Source organism: Nannobrachium achirus (assembly GCF_963921795.1).
Source record: "Nannobrachium achirus genome assembly, chromosome: 11".
In the NCBI taxonomy this organism is placed as follows: Eukaryota; Metazoa; Chordata; class Actinopteri; order Myctophiformes; family Myctophidae; genus Nannobrachium; species Nannobrachium achirus.
The window spans coordinates 43,495,214-43,515,926 of record NC_137820.1 but is presented as its reverse complement, the minus strand read 5'-3'; the positions used below and the strand labels follow the sequence as shown (position 1 = coordinate 43,515,926).

The following is a 20,713-nucleotide window of genomic DNA, read 5'->3' as shown; positions in this document are numbered from 1 at the left end:
TGGTGTGTTGTAGGAGGTAAGGTAGTGGCTGTCTGTCCAAAGTGGCTGGCTCATTATTATCATGAATATGTTTATGATTCAGAATACTCAACAAATTGCTACAATTTTACAACTTGGTGAACCTCAGTGCTGCACATGAATTACTAATCCTGTAAACATACTTTGTATTATTTGAATGATCAGCCTTGTAATGCCAGATGTTCTAGCCGACCTTAAAATCAGATGTCTCCCCGTTCTTGTAACAACTTGACAAACCATTTCACGTGTCTCTTTTGAGTTGTTTGGCAACTTTATTCAACCTTCTAGATCTTTTCTCCAGCTATCTGAGAATGTTGAGTTCCCTGTCTGTGTCATCCTTTGATTTGCAACGCTATGACCTGTACCTGTGTGCTGTGTCACCTACTGGATGTACTGCTCAGACCCTTTAGTACAGTGGTTCTCAAATATGTTCATCTCTAGGACCCCCAAATTGATACGTATTAGGCCACATACTTACTGTAGGCCCCCCTGTTTGAAAGGATTTTGTGCCAGGCACCCCCCATAAGAGAGGATTTTATCAAGATTATTTCCAAATCCTTTGAAAATAGCCGATCTACAAGCTCACAATGAAATGGGTCTTTAATGTCCCCTGGAACCCCCTCAAGGACCCCCTCCCGGGTGGTCCTCGGACCCAACTTTGAGAACCACCATGTTAGTTCTTACCTATACCTATAGTCTTTTCCTGACTTCCTTTAGGTGCAGGGTTGTTTATACATTGATGGTTTCAAATCTTGACCTCAATTTCGATTGAGCATGTACACGCTTCTTGAGTTCCAGGCGATCAGCGCGCGTACAAAAAATAATAACCTGCTTCCTCACAATTTGCACTTCAAAAGTAGCCGTGGCGACAGTGCAACGCAACACAAGGCAGGCTGATCTTAAATGGGGCTGATGCGGTGTTTACCTGGAGGAGATGAAACATCCTCATAGACAAAACAATTATCTTTTGTGAGGCAGATATATATGCGTGCACTTCTTTAGAGGGTGTAGTGGTAGACATTAGCTCTTCATAGCGGCTTACTGGCTTGAAACCATTATTATTGTTGCAGAGTTGTTGCATCCATTCCGCTCTGGCTCTGTGCCATGTTATCTTCCTCTCCGTGAACAGACCTGACAAGAGAGATTGGGGCATGTTCTCCTCGCATGGTTTGATGTGCACAGTGTACGAGTAGTGTACAACCATGGAAAAAAATTAAAAAATAGATGAAAGTAGAAGAGGATTATTTTCTCTTTCTGTCCTCTGGACAGCTTCCCTTTTGTATTTTCACTCGCCTTTTTCTTTCTTTTTTTTTTAGTTTTGTTAGTTTTTTTTCACATACGGTATGTGGTGCGCCTCCTCCTCTTCCTCTCTAGGTGATTTGTCTTCCTATCATGGTGCGCTTTGCCCTTTTTTTGATTTTCTTCCTCAATGTTTTCTCTTCTTCATCCCCCTTTCCACCTCCCTCCCTCCCTCCCTCTTTCGCTTCCTCCCTACACTCCCATGTCCTCTGAACATCTTCCTCTATCTGTAAACCTCTCACTCTCTTCCTCAAACCCACTGCACCCCGCCTCCTCTGTCACGATATCTTTCTTTTCCCTGTCCCCCTTTTTTGACCTTGTGGAAGTTGAGCCCTATGTGGGGACGCCTCCCGAACGCCGACGACCTCGCTCCTTCTGCCCCTGCTGTGCCCATGAAGGTAACGTAGCCTCGCTGACGCCCTCTGCTGACGGTTGTGGCGGGTTACGCCGTGGTAAACTGTAAGGACCGACAGACCTGGGTCCCCCTTCCCTCTCTCTCCTTCCTCCCTCCCTCCCTTTCCTCGCCTCCTCCTTCCTCGTCCTGGAACCGCTGTGTGTGATCAGGCTCAGTAGATTTCCCCAGGCAGTCGTCTCACTGCAGTTGAACCAGACGTTATTATCGGGGCAAAATCAACTCGATTGACAGACTGCAGTGTTTAGGGATGGAATGGGTGCGCTGAGTTCTCGGTTCAATTATGTCCGAGATTAAAGTTAGCGTAGGCAAGATCTAGGAAGGAGTCGTTACAGGCAAAGACTCTCAAACATTTTCAAAGATGATGACGATAGTTTATCGAACAAGCTCAACAGGCGTCGCATTTCAAGCTTATAAACAGTAATTTGAAGTTAGTAGTGCTTTTTATTTTATCGTATTATCTATCTATATTACATAGATTAACATGTTTTGAGATGATCGCATTACACAATCAAATTATCCAATATCTTATATCTTAAACCTTAATCACTGAACCGTTCTGTGGATAGATTAGTAGAAGATACAGAAAAAGGACTGTTTAAATTTGACCTTTTTCGGGCTGTTCCCTATCGTCGATTAATCAATGAATCAATGAAACCGGTCAATGAATAATCGATCGGTTTGGTCTTAGTCAACCAATTCTTTTCAATTCTCTTTAAAATCTAGTTCTAGATGCAGTACAGGAGGTGCAGGATAAAATTTATAAAAGTAAGGATTATCCGCACAGCATTTTTGCTGCTCCCACCGTGTAATTTATTGAAGCGTACAACATTTCCACCTCCGGTCAGGTACATTCCACACATACACCTGACAAAGACCAAATAAACAGGTTGAAATGTTTATACGCTGCAATAAATATGCTGTGGGAGCAGCAAAAGTGGTGAGAGGATAATCCTTAATAAATCTCTTTTTAAACTCTAGATATAACCCTTTAGTCCTGCCAGTCTATAACGCAATTGATATATTAGCCAATATTAGGCTGTCACGATCATGACATTTTACTTGATGTTTTTCTCATTGGACATTGGAGCATAATAAACAAAACGTACTGTTTCTGGCTCTAGGCTTTTTAAACAGAGATGGCACAGGCAGATATGACAAATAACTTCAATATACAAAGAATGACAGACAGTGACTGGTACCAATAATCAAAATAAATGGCCAAAAAATAGGATATATTTAATTATATTGTACTTTCAAAATAGATGGAAATGGCCGATCTACAAGTGCACTATGGGTCTCGAGTGAGCTTGTATATTTGCTATTTCCACTATTCTGAAAGTATGAATATTTTTCAACATGGAAACGTTTATAACTCAATTGCGATTAGACAATTATGTAATGATTGTGACAGGCCTATGTGGCAAATACTATTTTACAGTTTTTTTGATTAGATCATCTCGTCAATTAGTGGATAAATTCCTATGACTATTAGTCGACTAAGAATGTATTTTTGTGGAGGACAGCCCCAGACAGTTTTCCTCGTCGTTCCAAGTAGCTGTGATTAGTTAAAGGGGAAACTACTCTGCTTTTATGAGTGTTTAACCAACAGCATGCTCTGTTTGCTGTTCAACTAATGGAAAAACCAAACACTCCAGTATTATTATTCGCACCCCTCCCACCTCCCCACGGTCTCATTCCAGTTTCTCAAAGTTTGAGTGGATCTGCTAAGGATAAAATGTTTGATGTGAGTAACGAACAACTTAAGAGATTCTAGCTCACAGGCACGTTTGTGATTCACAGAGTGGAGGGGATTTGCATGAAGGTTAGGAGCGGCTATAAATATTCTAGACCCAGCCAACCCAAACAAAACAAAACAAGCATTAATGTTTAAGTGGTTCATCTGGTGTTTTCATGTGTCTTTTACAAGCTGTCAATCAGACACTCTGATTGAGCATCTGATTCATCCAGAGAACCATGTTTGTATTTTATTTTGTTTGCAGTCTGGTATCTAGGCTGGCTTTTTGTGTGTGTTGCTGTCTTCTTCCCGTTTCTTCCTCATTGGGAGTCTGGGGCTGAGGGATGGAGATAGAATAATAATATATTGAAAAGGAAAGAGAGAGAGAGGAGGGAGAAAATAGCCTCACTGCTGAAATAGCTCAGAAATCCAGAGTGGTGTTTGTAAGAAATCTACTACTTGTTGCAACCTCTTCTTCTCCTCACGTTCACGTTTTTCGAGGAGCTCAAGCTTTGCTCTTTTCTTTTCTTTCCTGTTAAATTAGCGAGCGCCAGCCCCAGAGACACCAGCCACCACGCGATTTATGTGTGTGCGATGTTTTACCTTTTCGTTTTGCCAGAGCCGCCTCATCCCGAACCCCAGCAGCTAAGTATGTCATGCAGCATTTCGAGGTTTTGCCCCTCTCCAGTGTCTCCATCGATGCAGCTTGGCTCCCACCCCGCTGCAGTCCAGTCAGACAATAGCAAAAACAAGGACGTCACCACAGACCTTTCTTAAGCATGCCGTGTGGACCGTCCATCTCTGTGTGGATCTATGGGGTCTAAAGTCTAAAGGCTACTTTATACTTGGTTGAATGTTCGTGCCAGCCAGCAGTAGATGACACATTTTTGTCGGCTGGCACGGTCGTTTGACAAAGTATAAATGATCCTTAAGGCTGTGCTGACCTCTGACTGATTGCTCTGACTGCGGTGACTGTGTGCAGTGCTGTTTGTTATGCATGATGCCAGTTATTGTGCTGTAACCGAACATGCTTTGTTCCCTGAAGGCAGACTTTAATAGTGTGAGTGTGAACTTCACTATTGGTCTCAATGATAACTCATCCCATGGCCATTCGACCTTACTAATTGAATCTGTGAGGAGCGCATAGGATAATTCATGGATCTTTCTGAGCTCCTCTTCCAAACCACTCAGCATAAATAGGATCTGACGGGATTTATTTCTGCTGGTGGGTCAATATACAGGCTGGGGAGGATGCAGACATTTCCATAGTTGCTCGGGTATAGTTCTGTATGTCTCCGGCTGCCCATTGCCCCTTTTAGCTACGAGCCACGCTGAAAGGTAATTGCAATGATAAAAGGAGGTAATGGCAGCTGAATGGATGGGTAAACACAAACTCTCAACTTTGCAACAATGAGTATTGCGTGGGTGTGTGTGTGTGTATGTGTGTATGTACGCGCGTGTATATGTACGTACATTTACCAAAGTTGATCCCTGTACCTCCACGCCATCTTCTGTGTTGTCATCTCCGGTTAACGTCCCGACTGACCATGTTGGTGTTTTTCACCCCACCTCCACCACCCCTCGGCGAGGACATCCTGGCTTGGCTCTCATTGCATCGTCCATGTCAGCCCGTGCCTTGTTGTCACCTCCGCAGCGTCCCCCAGGCGTCTGACTGCTCTGTCCTTGCGTCTCCCCCTCCTCCCCCCTCCCTCCAGGCATGGGCAAGAAAGACGACCCCAAGTTGATGCAGGAGTGGTTCAAACTGGTGCAGGAGAAGAACGCCCTGGTTCGCTACGAGTCTGAACTCATGATATTGTAAGTACAGAAATCGACTTGGGAAAAGTCAATTTCACAAAATACCAGATCAGCATTGTTAGTATAGTATATCAACTATTTAAAATGTAGATTTTACATAACATAAGATGTATCAATGAAGCACTTTCAGCCTGGACATTACGCACTCAATTACGTGCAGTAAATTTAAAGAAGCAATTTATTTAATAATAAATGCAAACTATCTTCCTTCACATAATTTTGAGAATTGTTCACTCGATCGATGTCACACATAGCGGGTAATTGCTGACGACACAAGTAAGAGCAGTGTTGACTGTGAGGTTGATCGAATGAGCGCTTCTCAACAATGCTGGGGCAAAGCAGGGGGCCTGCTCCCAACGGGCTTGTCTACTGAACGGACGTGCGTTCCAAACGCAGACAACATGGCAAATACTGGGAGCTCAACTGCACTAATAAATATTGAGATGTATAATTAAGCCATATGGATTAGGGATGGGGATTAGGGATAAAAAAACACTCACGATAATCGTATCGTGGATATTTCATTTATCGTGATATCGTCCGACGTCATGCACTGGGATCAATTCACCTTAAACCCTCTATAATTGGTAAAAGGTACTTATAATATACGTACTTGATAGTCTTTTTTCACTCTCTATCAAATGTCTTTGCCAAAAAATAGCAGATCTACAAGCTTGTAGATCTTCTATTTTTTGCCTCAGGATAATGGATTTTGATTATCGCGATATCGTAAATCGTGATTTCTTTTGTCACACTAATCGTGATATGAAATGTTCATATCGTCCCATCCCTAGTATGGATTGTGGTTTATCTTCTTTCATTCCTGTCCCCAAGTGCCAGAGAGCTGGAACTGGAGGATCGTCAGAGCCGACTCCAGCAGGACCTCAGGGAGCGCATGGCTGTGGAAGGTACAGTATACGCTCAAAACCTCCGGTCGCCATATTGCTGTATTGTTGTCCACTGTTGTAAAGTAACTAAGTACATTTAAGTACTGTACTTAAGTACAATTGAGGTGTTTGTACTTTACTTGAGTATTTCCAATTTCCAATACGTTTACTTCTACTCCACTACATCTCGGATCCAAATATTGTACTTTTACTCCACTACATTTATTTGAAAACCTTTGTTACTTTGCAGATATAATCTATAATATTATAAAAGGTACATTAACCACTTTAGCCCTATTTTACACCTACGCTATTTGTAAATAGCCGATCTACAAGCTCACAACACGTTGTGAGCTTGTAGATCGTTGCGATGCGTTGTGAGCTTGTAGATCTGCTATTTTCAAACATTTTGAACTTTTGGTACTTTCCTATTGTATTTACCTGATTTTCGGTAACGTGCATGCGGCCGCTCCCGTTCACGCCCGTTCCAAGGCTTACACGTGCATTCTTTGCCCATACATTTCCCCTTGTTTCTATTCCTCCACCTCTTCACCCAACAACACACCCACTATCTCTGCTCTTTCAGACCACCTGAAAACGGACAAGGAGCTCGCCCAGGAGAAGCAGATTCTGAACGAGATGCTGGAGGTGGTGGAACAACGCGACTCCCTGGTGGCGCTCCTGGAGGAGCAGAGGCTCCGGGAGAAAGAGGAGGACAAGGATCTGGAGGCCGTCATGCTCTCCAAGGGCTTCAACCTCAATTGGGCCTAAAGGGAGAAGAAAGTCGAAGGAAATTGGCTTGCTGTCAGCTCCCGGGAGAAACCCAATAGAGCCACATAATGATTTACTTTTGTTTCCTCTCCTAGAAGGCATTTCGGGGGTTGAAAATTGGATGCGGAGAAAGAACACTCTTCTAGACGTACTCGGTGGACCCTCGGGTTTATATTGTAACCCTTATTTTTAAGGAACGGAGCGGTCAGCGGTTCCCTGTCCCTCTCGGCGATGAGGAGCGACAGGGGCACGGCCCGCGCTGTCAGCACCTCCAGCAGCCGACTCGCAGAGCACATTCACACAAGGCCCGCCGCGGGGCGGGTTAGGCTCTGAAGCTGTCTGTAACATTTAACGCGCCCCACCGCCCGAAAGGCGGGCAAGCCTTGTCAATCTGCAGTCCGACTCGCATCGCTTGTAATGCTGTCGTGTGGAAACTGGAGAGTGAGAAGAGGAGTGGGAGAGAGAGAGAGAGCGGTAGACAGCCGCAAATGTATCACTGCATCTTTTAGTTTGTTCCGTTTTGAACCCGGTGAACCTCGGGGAGAATGTTCTCATGACTTCGATGGGGTTTGTGTAAAGGGAAGTGTGTGGTTCTACAGTAGGTCCTGCTGATGTAAAGGAATAGTTCTGTATAGATGTGTGGGACGGGTCACATTGTTCAGTACAGAACATCAGTACTGTAGATAATGTTCTGCCCTCGGTGTCCGCTTGTGACGGAGACCTCCTCCGCTTTAGCTGCCTTTCTGTCCAGTCACAAAAACTGACATTCACCTTTTATGTTTTGTTTTATTATTTTGTTTGCTTCTCAGAGATTCACAAAGTCAATACTAAAAGGCTCTACTGAATCTGGCCATGTGTTTTCATTTTGTATTTATTAGATTTGTTTGCGTTTTAACAGATAAAACAACACTGTATATATTTTTTTGTTGTTGTTTCTCTATTCTCTGCATTCACAGGAGAGTGCCAGAATCAATTTGCACTTGTGTCCACTCTGACTGCATATCCTATCACCCACAAGCCATTGCATGTCAAGAATGAAGATTGCAGGCTCGTAAAAAAAAAAAAAATACTAATAAAAAAGAGTGCATCTACGTTGTCTTACAATTCTGAACATTATTACTTAGGCGCACAGCTAGGGAATAGAATACAATAGAATAGATAATAGCATAATATGAACACATTGCGTATGGAGACTTGAGCATCTCAATTTACACGTGTCGTATGGGGGATGGGTCCCTCCCTGAGACACCAGTCACTGTTTAACATACTGACTGCTACGTTTACAATCAGTTGTCCATATGAGATATTAGATGTGTAACGTCTTCAATATTTCTACCTACAGTAAATGATGGCAAGATAGACCAACTGTAGAGCTAGCCACTTGTAGCCTAGCATTCCCTATTCCGGGGGTGAACAATCGCCGGAAATGGCTAATCTACACCCTCACAACACGCCGCAACGCGGCTTGTAGGTTGGCTATTTTCAGCAAAGAGCCAAAACACAAGGGGAACTAATATAGAGCCCTGTGGGACTCCGGTCAACTAAGTATAGGGTTTAAGTGGTTAAGCTGTGTGGGAGGTGTCTTCAGGTTTAGATAACCGTTTCTATGCGATTGTGTTCACATTGTGATGTATGTTATCAATGATGAAGCCGGTTTCTCTTGTCTGTTGTGTAACACATCACTCATTTAGTGCCACGGACTGTAGGAGCTGGTGGATATACTGTACATATGCTGCAATATCAAAGGAATAGACCACAAGGACTTAATGCTTATTTTATATCGTACGACATTGTCGCTCGCCGAATATAACCCGTCTAGATCAACGATCAGGGATGAAGTTGTTCCTGTATCGTTGAAGTCAGAGTATGCTTTGCGTGACAAGTGTCCAATGCCACGTCTCACTGTGTGTCTCACAAAGTTCTGAGTTTTGAGCATTCACACTGTCCGAGACTCACCGACGGCGTCACCACCTCAACATGTAAACAAGGAAGCGAATGTAGACTCATGGTGTAGATCCGCACGAAATGAGGTTGATTCGTCTTCCAAACCACTCAGAATATGCAACATTTCATGAATTTGTTGTCACTCCTCCACGACACATTTGTCATTTGGAGGTCACTTTCGATGTTTTGACGTCATCGTGTGCAACGCGCCGTTTGGACACCTGTGCGCAAAGCATAAATTGACCTTTATGACTTGTGTACAGCTACTGAACATGAGAGTACAAATTATTTAGTTGTGGTTCCTCACATCAATGTAGCAGCATCAATAATAATAATAATAATAATAATAGTAATCATATGCACAACAAGAAAAATAAACAAAAAAGGGATAATCAAGGAGAAACGTTTGACAGTTTTCCTAGCGTTTAAGGTGCTTAAAGGTGATGTGTGCAAGGTTCCTACTCCTAGATTTTAAACTAGATTAAAAAATATTCTGTTTCATCTGTGTATGACGAAGATGAGCTAGTTTCGGCGAGCGAGTACAAATGCAGCTTTACAGGTTCTCTATGGCAGTGTTACACGTTCTGAACAAGATGCCTTTTCATTTCACTCAATACGTTATCTCTCTGACCTTATCACTCTAGAGGAATTCACAACCCATGAGATTCCCGCTGAACGCTGAGATTTTTATTTGTCCTTTTTTTTTTAATCGGATACTTTTATACAGTTTTTTCAAAACGGGATCACGGTGTAGAGATTGAAGACGTGCAAGGTGCTCTATGAACAGCTTGCGTTTGATCTATAAAAACTCGATAGTTTTGCTTCTCTGCGTTTTGAATCTGACGGCCTTCCTGACCAAACGGCAAAAAACTCTGTGTGGTCGCTGCTTTTCCCCCGCGTAGAAGCATATTATGGCAAAGAAAGATTATATTTATGACTTGATATGAGCTGTGAATAAAAATGTTACACAATTTCAAGACTTGTTGTTTTAGGTGGTGTGGTGCGTTTGACAGATTGTATTGATATTTATTAACGTGTGCAAAACTGTATTATAATGTAAAGAAAAATGAATCCTAATTTTTAAAAAACACATGACCTGTAATGTACTGTACATGCTTCATGTAGCTAAACTGCATAGGGTGTTGGATGTATGCTGAAATGGCAATAAAACAATAAAGTTGTTCTTTTCACTGTTCTGTCTCCTATATTTCCTGATAATGACTTGACCAAGGCCATTTGTTTCATAATGCAGATAGTCCAGGGTAATATGCAGCAAGCAAATTTTTCGTCTTAGTTTTGAATTTCAGTTTAGTTAATTTCCTTTGAAAACACGTTTGCTAGTTTAGTTTACACATTTTCTTTTTTGAAAAGGATAAGTTTTAGTTTGTATAACTTTTTCTGTTTTTCATTGAAATATAGGCCTATGGTATTTCAAATTCTCACCACCACCCAAAGGATCTATGTATGAAAGTATGAAGTATTAAATTCATAAAGACGGGGGGAAAAAAGTACAGTTTTAGTTATCTTTTTGTATAACGCCTTGTTTTTACTGTTAATTCACATCTAGGTTTTGTTATTTTTGATTCATTCTAAGTTATAGTTATACCTAATAACAGTTTGGGGTCCAGGAGCCCCCAAGGTTCCTTGAAGGGGTTTCAGAGCTAAATTGATAGTTAGGAACCAAATGGACACTTTTGTAACCAAATGGCCAGCCTGGTTTGTAACTCTTGACAGCTGTCAAGAAATGGAAACCAGTACACTGTCGAGTTATGGTGGCCTTAATGCACGCTAAAGTGGGGGTCCTTGAAGTAAAAAAAAAAAAAAAAAGAAAGTTTGAGAACCACTGAACATAACTTTGATACACAATGACAATCCAGATCCTACTTGATATATATTTAAAAAAATGCTCCTGTCCGGGTTTTCCCCCCTCCACTGGTTTTCCCCGCTCCACTCTTGAGTGTAGGCTGGACTTTGGAAAGTTGACAAGTCAGAAGCTCAGAGAGCAAGTTTGCAGCTTGACTTCAACATGATTGCTAACAGTTTTAGAGACTGTAAGGTAAGTGCATAATATACTTTAAAATAGTTTGCATTCAACGGAAGGCGGGCTGCATGGCATGCTGTTACAGTAGTATGTTACAGTAACAAGCAGATACAACAGGCCTATACTGTCTGTAGCAATAAAGGAATAATTATGACTGCAGGAGGATATCGTGAAATAACATAGGCTACTCGTGTTAGTTTGAAAGCACGAGTAGCCTACTTAAAAAGTGCGCTCATACGTTAAACAAATATATCGGCTATATAAAGCGCTCAAACACACCCTGTAAACAACAACAGCAGTTACAACACGAGAGTACACTCATGTGCACAATGCACGTGATTAAACAGTAGTACGCAAGGCACCAATAAACCACGCCCACTGCTACTTGTCGAAAATAACAATGCAAAGCAACAACACGTGTGGTGTTCTTAATACTCGTGCCAGACACGGCATGAAGCTGTGATTAAATGAAGACAATGCCTCTGTAAATATAATGCTTTTTAAACTGTAGGCTACATCTCTGTACAGATGAACCAATTAATACCTGCTCAACCAAACTGATTTAATGAGGGTGAAATTATCAAAACCACTTCTGTTCTGTGGTGCATTAATATATATAAATTCCAATATTTGTGGTACAAATTGGAAATGCCAGTATTTTTTAGAGCAAACCAAACTTTTTCTCAAAATGGTAAACCAGAGAAAGTTTGTATGGTCTAACTTTGACTGCGGGGTCCCTTTTTCCCCTCTACACCTCTACATCTCTCAAAAATAGCTCAAACCGTGTTGTGAGCTTGTAGATAGGGCTGCACGGTTAATCGTTTTCAAACCGAAATCGCGATGTGAAATGTCGCGATTAGCGAATCGCAAAGGCCGCGGTTTTGGCGATTTTCTGCGAAGTTGACTTCCCAAGCATTATGCAGACGTTTTAATTTTAGAAATCCGTTCATAATTGACTAAGGAATGATCAAATCAAACTGTGGTGTCTTTCTTTGCGCATCGCCGGCCGCACCGAGGATTAGCATTACAGGTTGCTCCAATCTCCTCAGAGGAGAGGAGCCAAGCCAAGGCATGACACTGTCTGTCTAACAGCACGTTAAAGTGTATGATCCCTTCCAACGGAGTACTCCATGGCTACAGGTAGTGAATCTTCTGGTAATCATTATAAATATAACATCCTTAAATCCTTGTGCATAGATTAAATGCTCCCGTTTGTCGTAAGCTGAAAGTGAAAGTGATTTCAGTGCAACGGTGGCTGCTCCTCCTCCTCCACACATGAAACGTATGGCGTGTCTTAGGGTGCATTTTTTTGCCTTGATAAAACTTAAGCAAGGCAGCGACATACAGTACTTTCTTCCTTGACAATAATGAGAGGCAGACAAAACCATTACTGACATTTTGCTGAATATAAAAACGTTTTATATTGCTAATAAGCAAAGTAAAAGGGAATCTTTTGGAAATATAATTGAACTGAATCAAACCATTTGCCAATTTGCCTAGTTAGTGATAATCAATTCATTTTTAAATGTAAACACACAATAAATATTCAAGGAAGCTTAAATGATGTTCTTTGTTTAAATAATTTACTTGACAATGAGAGGCATTATTACTGAGATTTTTCTGAATATAAAACCTTTTTATATTGCTAAAGCAAAATAAAAGGTAATCTTTTGGAAATATAACTGAACTGAATCAAACCATTTACATGATTGCCAATTAGCCGAGTTAATAATATCAATTTATTTTTTAAATGTATTACACAATAAATATTCAACAGAAGCTTGACCTAAGGTAGTGAAATGATTTTCCTATGGTTAAAATAATTTATTATATCCTTTTAACAAAAAAAAAAAACTATCACTTATCCTATACCTTGATATACATATATAAATACAGGGGTTAAGGTTCTCCGTCCTGGGGATGGATTTCCGTCATGAGGAGTCTCTAGGGGCCATTTATGAGATCGAGGCAGATTTGCCAAAAAAGAGAAAACAAAAAATGGGGGTGGGGGGGTGTAGCCATGGCCGTGATGTTAACACCTTCTAAGCCTGGCCGTACTCCCTCGGACTTCCTACTGGGTCCCATCAGCCACGCCGTCTATTCCCGGACTTTTGATATAAATTATAATAAAAAAAAAAAAAACATCGGAAATTCTTCTCTGTGTCTTTTTGGAGCGATCTGAAAGGGTTAATATGCTCTGACAGTCATTTTCTGGTGCTGGGTGTGATACTCCTAATATCCAGCAGGCCACGCCGTTGACTCACATTCTGGATGGATGGCTGGCCAGGAGGAGCCTCATCCTCTCCCCAGTGTTGAAACTCAGCAAGAAGCTCAAACAAGATGGCTGGTCTTTGTCTCTGTTCGTGGATCGCGGTTTCAATCACGTTCGGGCGCCGCTTCTCTATCGCTCCTTTCCCTGCTTCGCCGCACGTAAACGAATGGAATTGATCTCCCCTCCGCCTCGCCAAAGTAAGATCGCCGACCTCTGCAGGATGAATATGTACGCTGTGTCGAGCACTCCAGTACGTGTTGTTATCATGTGGGCTTTGTTTTTTTAAAACATGTTTGTAAATAAATGGCTTATTTCTTCGGCGCTACCTCTGTTCAGAGGGTTCTGCCGCGGCTTGCAACGTGTTAATAACATGACCGAAATCGTCAAAATGCAGCATAATACTTGCTAGTCAAGTCAAAATAAATTTCCGTCTTAGGATTTTTTTTTTTTGCTTTAGCCCCTGTAAATATCGCGAAAAAAATCGCAATCGCAATATTAGTCAGAAAAATCGCAATTAGGTTTTTTCCCAAAATCGTGCAGCCCTACTTGTAGACAGTGTCAGTGTGTTGCCTGTTTGTTGTTAGTGGGTGTACAGTGAAGTCAGTGATTCTCCTCTTAACAGGCTTGGAGTGCAGAAGGTCTTCCCTTGTCCACCAGCAGCAATGAGGCTTGCAAAATCTATGATGCCATTCTCACCCAGGTACTAAAAGGTCCTACACATGAAGCCTGTATGAACGCCCCTGGTGTGGAAGGACCTTAACCACCTCTACACAGTCTCTCTCTCTCTCTCTCTCTCTCTCTCAAGCAGTGATTTTCAAGGTGGGGTCTGGGGCCCCTAGGGTCCTCCTTGATTAGGTTCCAGGCCGTCCTCATCAGCTAATTGATTATTGATAGTTAGGATTAGGAACCAAATGGGCCCCTACGGGTCTGTATAACTCCAAGAGTGTACAAATGAAACCTTGCAACAGAGTCCATTTGGTTCCATTTGTACACTCATGGAATGAAATAAACACGGAGGATTTTCCTGTGGGTAGATAGATTGGGGTCACAGAGATCAGGTGTGTACTAACGCCTAATGCATAGCAAAACTTGAAATTAAAAAGGCTGAAAATCACTGCCTTGCAGTCTCTCTCTCTGTCTCTGTCTCTCTCTCTCTCTCTCTCTCTCTTTCTCTCTCATATAGACGATACAATACTCGATAAAACACTATTATTTAAAAGTGGCAATGATTGCGTTTTGTTCCACATGCAGTATGTGACCTGGCGTAATGATGAGACCATGGGAGGGATTGAAGGATGCATGACTGCAGTCAAGGCAGCTGATCCTCACTTTGGTAAGAGGGAATACCACTATGCTCCTATCAACTCATGTAGGCTGTATACTGTACCAAATATAAGTACAGTACCTGAGTGATGGGGACAAAATAAAATATTGCAATATCTTTGACCAAATACCTCTATATTATCAACATTGTGACAATAATGTTGTTGTGTCATAATGACACTAGCATTGTGATGATGGTGATGATATAGGCTACTGTGTGTGTGTGTGTGTGTGTGTGTGTGTGTGTGTGTGTGTGTGTGTGTGTGTGTGTGTGTGTGTGTGTGTGTGTGTGTGTGTGTGTGCGAACAATCCTATTTATGCTATTTCTGAACAATTTTGGAAGTGCAGTATAAAATAAGGGTTTAAAGTAGTAGTTTGACTGGAAATGGGGAGAGAAAGAGAGAGACAGACAGACAGGGAGTGACACGCAGCAAAGGTTGTTGGGATCAGGATTCGAACTCGCGGCATGCTGTCAGGCTGCATTGTAGCCTAGGTGCCCGCAGCGCTACACCTGTGTACATAAAATAATGTTTAAGTGATTAAAACCAGGAAAAGACAAGACTTATGTCATATCCCGATGTTACGATATCCAAAAGCCGATATCTCAGACGATATATATTCTCATATCCTGATGTGGCTGTAATATCTAATTCTATATATTGCCCCAACACTGCTAGCCACATAGTATAATGACAAACTGACAGGCTAATAAGCAGTGATAGTGCATGAGACTGCTGGTTTAAGTGCTCGTGGTAACAAAGACCATTATTGTCAGCAGCAGCTAAATCTACCAGGACCAGAGAATGAATTCACATTTCATGCATTGGGGATCATTAGGGCTGCCGGTCCCCTCACCTTCACATTATTCATGATGACTGCCTCCTGTCTGAGCTGAAGTGCTCGCACTCTGCAGTTATTTCTGGATTTCTGTCTCGTGTCGACTCTGTCCACGCCAACAAGACAGGAGGGAGCGCCAGACTGTATGCAGTGGTGTCAAGTCACTAAGTATACTCAAGTGCTCTGCTTGGGTACACATTTCGAGGAACTTTTATTTGACTTAAGTATTTCCATTTCCCAATGCTTATTATTTCTGCTCCACTACATTTACTTGTTAATTTGCAGATTATTAATTAATAATTATTTAAATTATTAATCAACATTTTTCAAAGATTGCAGAGTTTGTAGATTTTAATCTGACACATAAAATAGGGCTTAAATGGTTAATGATCCATGAGTATAGTCCAATAATGATTCTGAAATGATCATTCAGCATAATGAGTATTAGGCCTATTTGTGTTTTGTAACTTGTAACACACATATTATCTAATACTTTTGACTTTGACTCCAGTAAGATTTAGAATGTAGAACAGAGTATTTCTATATTGTGGTAGCCAGGCCTATATTGCTACTCTTGCTTAAGTAAAGAATCAGAGAACCTCATCCACCACTGACTGGATGTGAGCAAGCTGTACTGCTGTGCAGTGACATACATACTGTAGGCGAGCATTCTCTCCTCATGCTAATGGAGCCATTATTTTAGCTAACATAACCTAGATTATGTGCTGTGGAGTGCAGAGGTACAGTAGCACCTGCTGTTTGCCGTTATAGAATGTGCACTTACCTGTCCTCCATCCACCTGCTAAATGATAATAACTGTTTGTGTAAAAGAAAGACAGATAGATAGATGGATGTTCTCCTATTACCATCTATTTACTTTTATTTATTATTATCATTATTATTATTGTTGTTGTTGTACACAATTGTTTCTCTGAATCATTTGGAACATTAAGCGTAACTATAATTTGATTCATATGCTGTTAGACTGTCATGCTTCTTTGAAGAGTTACGTTAGATAGAGAGAATCAGACAGACAGACAGACACCAGACAGACAGACAGACAGACAGACAGACAGACAGACAGACACCAGACAGACAGACAGACAGACAGACAGACAGACAGACAGACAATAAGATGTATACTGTACTGTATAGACAGACATATAGAACTACCATTTCTTTGACTGAGGTTCTATGCAGCCAGTGCCACAGCACTTCAATGTTTAATAGAGTGTTGTGTGTTCCTGTCTTGCCTGCAGTGATGGGACATGTGATCAGCACAGGACTGGAGCTGGTGGGAACAGGCAGCTCTGTGCGTCTCAACGAGCGGCTGGCCAGCGCTGTGAAGACTACAGTGGAGCTGGCCTCCGCCCAGGACCACCTCACCCCCCGAGAGAGACTGCATGTTAGAGCAATGGAGCACTTCTCTAAAGGGTACGACAGAGGGAGAGACTGCATAAAGGCCAGACCGCACCAATGCAACTCCTTGCAACATGCAACTGCTGGCCTTCATTTTAGCAGGGAGACAAATCACAAACACCCTGATTGTATAAGTTATATTGTATATCGTCGTTGTCGGGTGGAAACCTTGTATGTCCAAAACTGTTCGTTTTGCATTTATCATTTTAAAAATGTAAACTAGTGAAAACAGCCGATCTACAAGCACACAACGCCTCGCACTGCGAGGCGTTGTGTGCTTGTAGATCAGCTGTTTTCACTACTTTTGTGCGACGGCCTTGTATGATGAAGCAGGGCTTTACTTTGCGAAAGAACGTACAAATTTGAAACTTGGAGATACAAGGTTTCTGCCCGACAGTGACGATATATTGTATGTTGTACTCATACCATACAGATTGGACAACATTTAAATGTATTCATAAAATAAATGTAGTGGCTTTATCAGGCAAACAAAGGATCAGAGTGCACACCAATATAGTGAGGAGTTGCTGACCATGTTAGATAAACCGTTTAAAAGAAAAGAGGTCACAAAGCTCGTAGCCACAATGCAATAACTTCTTTTCTTTTCTTTTTTTTACCAATGTTTCGACCCAGTAAAAGGTCAAGCTTCTTCAGGGTATGGCTGGCCTGCATGGTATGTAATGGTTATATATTACCCTGAAGAAGAAGTCGAAACATTGGTAAAAAAAAAAGAAAAGAAAAGGTTATTGCATCGTGGCTTACGAGCTGTGCAGTCTCCTTTCATTGACATATTAGTGAGGCTTTAACATACAGTATGTGTTAGGTTTTGTTTACCTACGGAACGTTATCTGCATATCTATGATGATAGGATGCTATATATATATTGCTATATTATTATGTTATTTTTATAATGTATCATTCGGTAGATTTAATGTCCTCAAATGACGTTTGGTAAACGGGTTTCATGGAGGTCCAGACATGTCAGGTGGAATTAGGTTGAATGGCACTGGAGGCACGCACGCACGCACGCACGCACGCACGCAGGCACGCACGCACGCACACACGCACACACACACACACACACACACACACACACACACACACACACACACACACACACACACACACACACACACTCTTCACACACACACACACACACACACACACACAGAGTTAACTACCATGCCAAAGGCATTCTTTATTTATTTTCCGTCGCAGACTGGCAAGTAATACTGGCGTTTTACCTCCCCACATCTTTATTTCCCAGCAGTACTGTGTGATATTATATGGGGAAGACATTTGATTTCGCAATATTGTCCATGGGAAAAGAGAGCCAATATTAGAGGCTCCCATGAATCTCTCCATCTTGGGAGATCAACATGCTGATATCTCTGTGTTTATTGCTCTGCAGTACAGTTAACCACTTAAGCCCTATTTTGTACTTTGTTGTGCGATGGTGTGGCATGGCGAAAATAACTGGTCTGCAAGCTCACAACGCACTGTGATGCGGTGCATTGTGAGCTTGTAGATCTAATCTATGGAAAAAAATGATGTGTATACAGTGTGTATAGATATATATATATATCGTCACTGTCTTTGTATCTCTAATTTTTTTTTTTTTTTCGCAAAGTAAAGCCCTGCTTCATCATGCAAGGCCGTCGCACAAAGGTAGTGAAAACAGTAGATCTACAAGCGCCGCGAGGCGGTGTGTGCTTGTAGATCGTCTGTTTTCACTAGTTTAAATCATTTTTAAAATGACAAAACAAAAGGAACGGTTTTGGACATAAGGTTTCCACCCGACAATGACTATATATATACTGTATAATACAGTATAGAATATGTAACAGCTTTAACGGTGTTGTTTTCTAAAGGAGTTTCCCCAAAGCCTGTGACACATGGGAGGAGATTCTGGTGGAGCACCCCACAGATTTGCTGGCGCTGAAGTTCGCTCATGACGGGTTCTTCTACATGGGAGCCCAGACCCAGATGAGGGACTCGGTGGCCCGAGTTCTGCCTCACTGGAAGCCCCACATGCCTCTGTTCAGGTAGCTATGGACCACAACATCCTGAAATACACTGCTGTTTTTCAACTTGTTGCAATGACACACACTTCATTGAGGTTGGTTTAGAAAGAAAGAGACAGAAAGTAATCCGTCTAGCCGTCCATTCATTCGTCCTTGCATCTCTCCTCTACAAGTCTTACTGAATTGGGTCGTGGAGGGTTGAGCAGAGAATCCCAGACTTCCCTTTTACGGGCCACGTTAGCTAACTCTAAAGCGCCATTCCCACAAGGCACGATAACTATAAAGATAACTATATTGTTCACCATTGTGTTTTTTGTTATAGTCGGTGTGAACACTGCCATCCATTTGACTTAGAACGATTTATTTAAACTATACTTTTATAGTTATGCGCTCAGTGTGAATGGCCCTTTACTGAGAGATCCTGAGGTTTTCCAAGGCCAGCGTGGATATACAGTATAATCCCCCCCTCCATACCAAAGCAAGCGTACGTCCGTACGAGGTAGATGCCCGAACCACCTTAACCGGCCCCAGTCCACATAAAGAAGGACCGGCTCTACTCCGAATTTCTGAAAAGCTTTTAAATGGTTAGAGAAGGTAGCACTTCAACGTTGTGACTCTCAGTGGAGTGTAAAAAAAATCTAAATTCAGTAAACATATTCTAAAAGATTTGAAAAGGGTACATCAAGTAATTATTTTCATCTTCAGGTTGAATCTGTGTGCTGTCAACACTCTGAGAAAGGCTTTTTTGCCAAAACATGTAAGCGTTTGTTTTTGTGTTTGATGTGAATATTTTGACCTGTTATCTTTGGAGTTTGGAGATGTGCTACCCTTTTGATGGTTGTTAATGGTGTTATGAACCTGAATAGAAAGCTCATAATAATGTTTATTGTCCCCGAAGGGATATTTGTCTTCACAAGTACAAAAACAGCACATAATCATTTAACACAAAACAACATATCACAAAGACAAAATATGAGGTCCCAACTGTACACAGAAAACCATCCTATCGACAGGGCAGTTTGTTTAGTGCCGTAATGGTTGAGGGGACACAATCCTGCTGAGAGAGATAGATATTGTGCCAGCTATTAGCAATTCTGATACACACCGTGGCTCTGCATTTCCCCCGTCCAAAATCTCATCGCTCACCTATGGTATGAACTTGAACTCTGTGAATGACCTGCCTGTCAATAATGCGGGTACTCACAGGTGTGTAGAGGTTTTGGGATTGTGCGCGGTTACTTTGTTTACAATGGATGAAAGCCAGTACCCTCAAAAGTCTCACAGCGTGTTCCGGAACGCAACCTAAAAAAGATTATATAAATAAATCAAGGAAGAAGAGAAAGAATCAAACAGGGATGACCAGTATGGATCAAGAAATTAAATGAGAATGAACATGCTGATGGTTCTACAGTAAATAGCTCTTGTACAAGTGGTTCTTTGGCTCATAATCCTAGGCTAACCTCTTTTGGTCCTATGTAGCACCTTTGTCAAACGTTGCAATAATTATACAATCATTAAAGGAATAGTTTACCCAAAAAATGACTTATTCTCTTTCGATTACACACCCCATGAAGCCTTGAATTCATGGATATTTCTTAGTTTTTGTCTAAGCCAGTGGTTCTCAAACTTGGGGTCGGACTCGGGATCCCCAAATTATTTTGTGGGGTCCCCAGATGATTAGCTTAATCTAAAAGAAATGTCTCACCCAACGGTAAACAAACCAACATAAGTGTATACAGGGTATCTGCACATTTATAAAGTGACAATTTAAGGATTTTCAAGACCAAAAATACCAAAATATCCAAACTGTCAAATACGACAGTAAGCAAGAGGTGAACATTGTGAAAATAGAAGATCTACATGCTCACAACGCCTCGCAGACTGTGAGCATGTAGATCTGCTATTTTCACAAT

At 41.6% G+C, this 20,713-nt stretch overlaps 2 protein-coding genes across 9 annotated transcripts in view; both read left to right on the top strand.

Moving 5' to 3' along the window:
- The window catches only part of mical3a (microtubule associated monooxygenase, calponin and LIM domain containing 3a), a 122,720-nt gene extending 112,643 nt beyond the window's left edge, over positions 1-10,077 (top strand). For 6 of the 8 annotated variants that reach the window (XM_080737684.1, XM_080737688.1, XM_080737687.1 and 3 more), the window contains 3 exons: positions 5,183-5,282; positions 6,117-6,190; positions 6,756-10,077. In XM_080737684.1, the coding sequence (XP_080593810.1) occupies positions 5,183-5,282; positions 6,117-6,190; positions 6,756-6,940 (359 nt within the window). In that variant the 3' untranslated portion in view covers positions 6,941-10,077. Of the gene's footprint in view, positions 1-1,643; positions 1,716-5,095; positions 5,283-6,116; positions 6,191-6,755 lie in introns of those variants that run through there. The other 2 variants (XM_080737690.1, XM_080737689.1) reach the window with 2 other exon arrangements.
- Positions 10,078-10,862: 785 nt separating this feature from the next.
- ttc38 (tetratricopeptide repeat domain 38) overlaps positions 10,863-20,713 on the top strand; it is a 30,624-nt gene continuing 20,773 nt past the window's right edge. The window contains exons 1-5 of the mRNA XM_080737680.1: positions 10,863-10,940; positions 13,820-13,897; positions 14,449-14,530; positions 16,617-16,791; positions 18,648-18,821. Of these exons, the coding sequence (XP_080593806.1) occupies positions 10,911-10,940; positions 13,820-13,897; positions 14,449-14,530; positions 16,617-16,791; positions 18,648-18,821 (539 nt within the window). The 5' untranslated portion in view covers positions 10,863-10,910. The remainder of the gene's footprint in view (positions 10,941-13,819; positions 13,898-14,448; positions 14,531-16,616; positions 16,792-18,647; positions 18,822-20,713) is intronic.